Raw genomic sequence first — 2216 nt, forward strand, 5'->3', positions numbered from 1 at the left:
TACTGAAAAGGTGAAGATAAGATTTTAATGAATCACTCTGCAATTCACCAACTCGAACTCAAGTGACTTACCTTTCCGCTACCTTCTGCCGCTGCTGTTGACGTCGTAGCTGCTTGCGAGGACCTGGAAGTCCTGGACAACAAGCCAAGTTACTGCGCCATTGCTGCTATCTGCTAACCGCTGGATGGAGGTTTTAGCAGCCGACAATGCCTTCATGGCAGATCGAACAGAAGGCACCAACTTTTCAGTGTTTCTTCCTTAAGCACTCTTTCGATAAGCTTGTCCCCGCATGGGAGCGCACCGACAGCCACAACGCCGTACCTGGCGTCTTGGTTGAGAGTGACATCGAACAACTTACGACAGAAATCTAAACTTGTGTCTCCGTCATTCCAGCTACCAGGACGTTCTGCGTGCGTCTGAGAGGGCAGGATTTCGAGTGCGTGGGACACACGTGTTTGTGTGACCCACACACAGTGCGCCTCACCCGGATGATGAGGTCTGCGGAGAAGCACAATATCTATTGCACGTTCTGTCGCGGTAACAAAGACATCGCACAACGATCCGGTGTATCGCGTATTTTGTAGACCGTCATCAGCGGTTTTTTTTTTTTTTTAAGTTGAGGTGTATTGTTTACTGGCAAAATCCTGAACCCTAATAACAATTCCCAAGAGATAATTAAGCTCCCTTTTGAGTTTGCGCTACTCCTGTCACCCTCTGCGCCCACACCTCTGATTCTTCTCCTACACTCTTTCTTGATGCTGTCTCTCCATCCATCTTCTGACAGCCCCTGTCATGAGTTCCGCCGCGGTGAGCCACAACTCGTGGTCATTCGTAGCCACCTCACTCTGCGTGCTGCTGCACCTGCGGTCCATCGCAAAACTTACCAACTAATGCAATAGCTTGTTGAGTTGTCTATAACGATGATTCTAGCTTTTGACCGGACAATGGTCTGTCAGTTTCCTCGAAAGTCGATACCAGTGCTTCAGGTGTTTCGCCACCGGCTGTCTGTGTCTCTTCATCATTCGAGTACCAACGCACTATCCCCTTCTACTACATACAGTCTTTATCAACGGGTTCTTGGACCTGGACAGGAACTCATATAGCCAACAAAAAATTGAATAAAATAAATAATACTGGAGCCAAAGAAAAATATTACTTTGTACTTCTTTCCATTCAAGCAGCCCCACGCGAACTGCAGTAGCAGTTGCCGGCGAGCTACGGGGCGCGCGAGCGCCTACTGACGAGATGGAGTTGGCCAGGCGATACGAGCTGGTGCAAAACCGTCCAGAGCCTCCCCTTCTGCATTCAGCACATGCGCCAATGTCGAAGGAGGCATTTAAAATTATCTGCAGAGAGACCCTCTCTGTATCGATGCCTTGTAAAAAGCAAGCGGCAGACCGGGTGGCGCTACTGCAGCCGGCACGGACGACTACTCTTTCAACCGTTCCGAGTAATCTGGTAGCACGGAGTGAGCCGCTTCGGCAAGGCCACGAAAGATTCACTAAAGAAAGTAAGGGCAGTAGTTACATAACGATTGACAAACACGACGATATTGAAGTTACACTTACATTCCACTTCAAACTAGTTGTCACCAAAAGTTATTGTCGGTACCTCGCTGCCACGTGTCCATCCAGGGCGCATCGATGGGGCCCTTCAAGACGTCCAGCGTCACATAGTGGCGCATTCTAATTAGCCTCTATCACTATACTTGATCATCGCCGGATTCATAAGCGTTCAGAGGCCCCGCAAGGTCTAAGACGACTCGCGCCGCGCGCTCGATCTCGGAGCTAAGTAGAAGAAACAACGCCTCAATGTTCATTCAGCTGTCCAAGCTGGGGACTTACGGGTCTACCGATGAAGACGGTACATGTTCCGCTCTCTATTGTCACACCATGTCTGACTAACAACCTGAGCGTCGTTAGTAGTATAATTTTTCTGAGGTAAGTTCCCGCCTTCGCGTTTTGAAGTCCAAAGTAAGGCGGGTCGGGGAGCCGCATGCGTACCGCGATACGGTAGGCGATAATTGCTCAACACCACCGAGCGACACAAGCAAGTTTCACCCCCGACGCAATTTGTCTTTCTATCTCGGCAACTCACCACACCGGTAGCCTGAGGTCTACAAGGTGAAGTCTGCGTTCCCTTGAGGCGGATATTATTGACGCGTTTAAACAGCCAAGCACACTAAACAACTTGTAAGATGTCATAAACCGTACTAA

General features: G+C 49.5%; 1 protein-coding gene across 1 annotated transcript; it reads right to left on the reverse strand.

Annotated features, from left to right (window-relative positions):
• Positions 1 to 78: 78 nt before the first annotated feature.
• On the reverse strand, positions 79 to 216 carry PPTG_22220 (hypothetical protein; the record flags this gene model as incomplete). The annotated part of the gene is made up of 1 exon (XM_008902391.1): positions 79 to 216. The coding sequence occupies one exon, from the start codon at positions 214 to 216 to the stop codon at positions 79 to 81; it is 138 nt and encodes a 45-aa protein (XP_008900639.1).
• Between the last annotated feature and the right edge of the window lie 2000 nt (positions 217 to 2216).

This window comes from Phytophthora parasitica (genome assembly GCF_000247585.1).
Source record: "Phytophthora parasitica INRA-310 unplaced genomic scaffold supercont2.13, whole genome shotgun sequence".
Taxonomy (NCBI): Eukaryota; Oomycota; class Peronosporomycetes; order Peronosporales; family Peronosporaceae; genus Phytophthora; species Phytophthora nicotianae.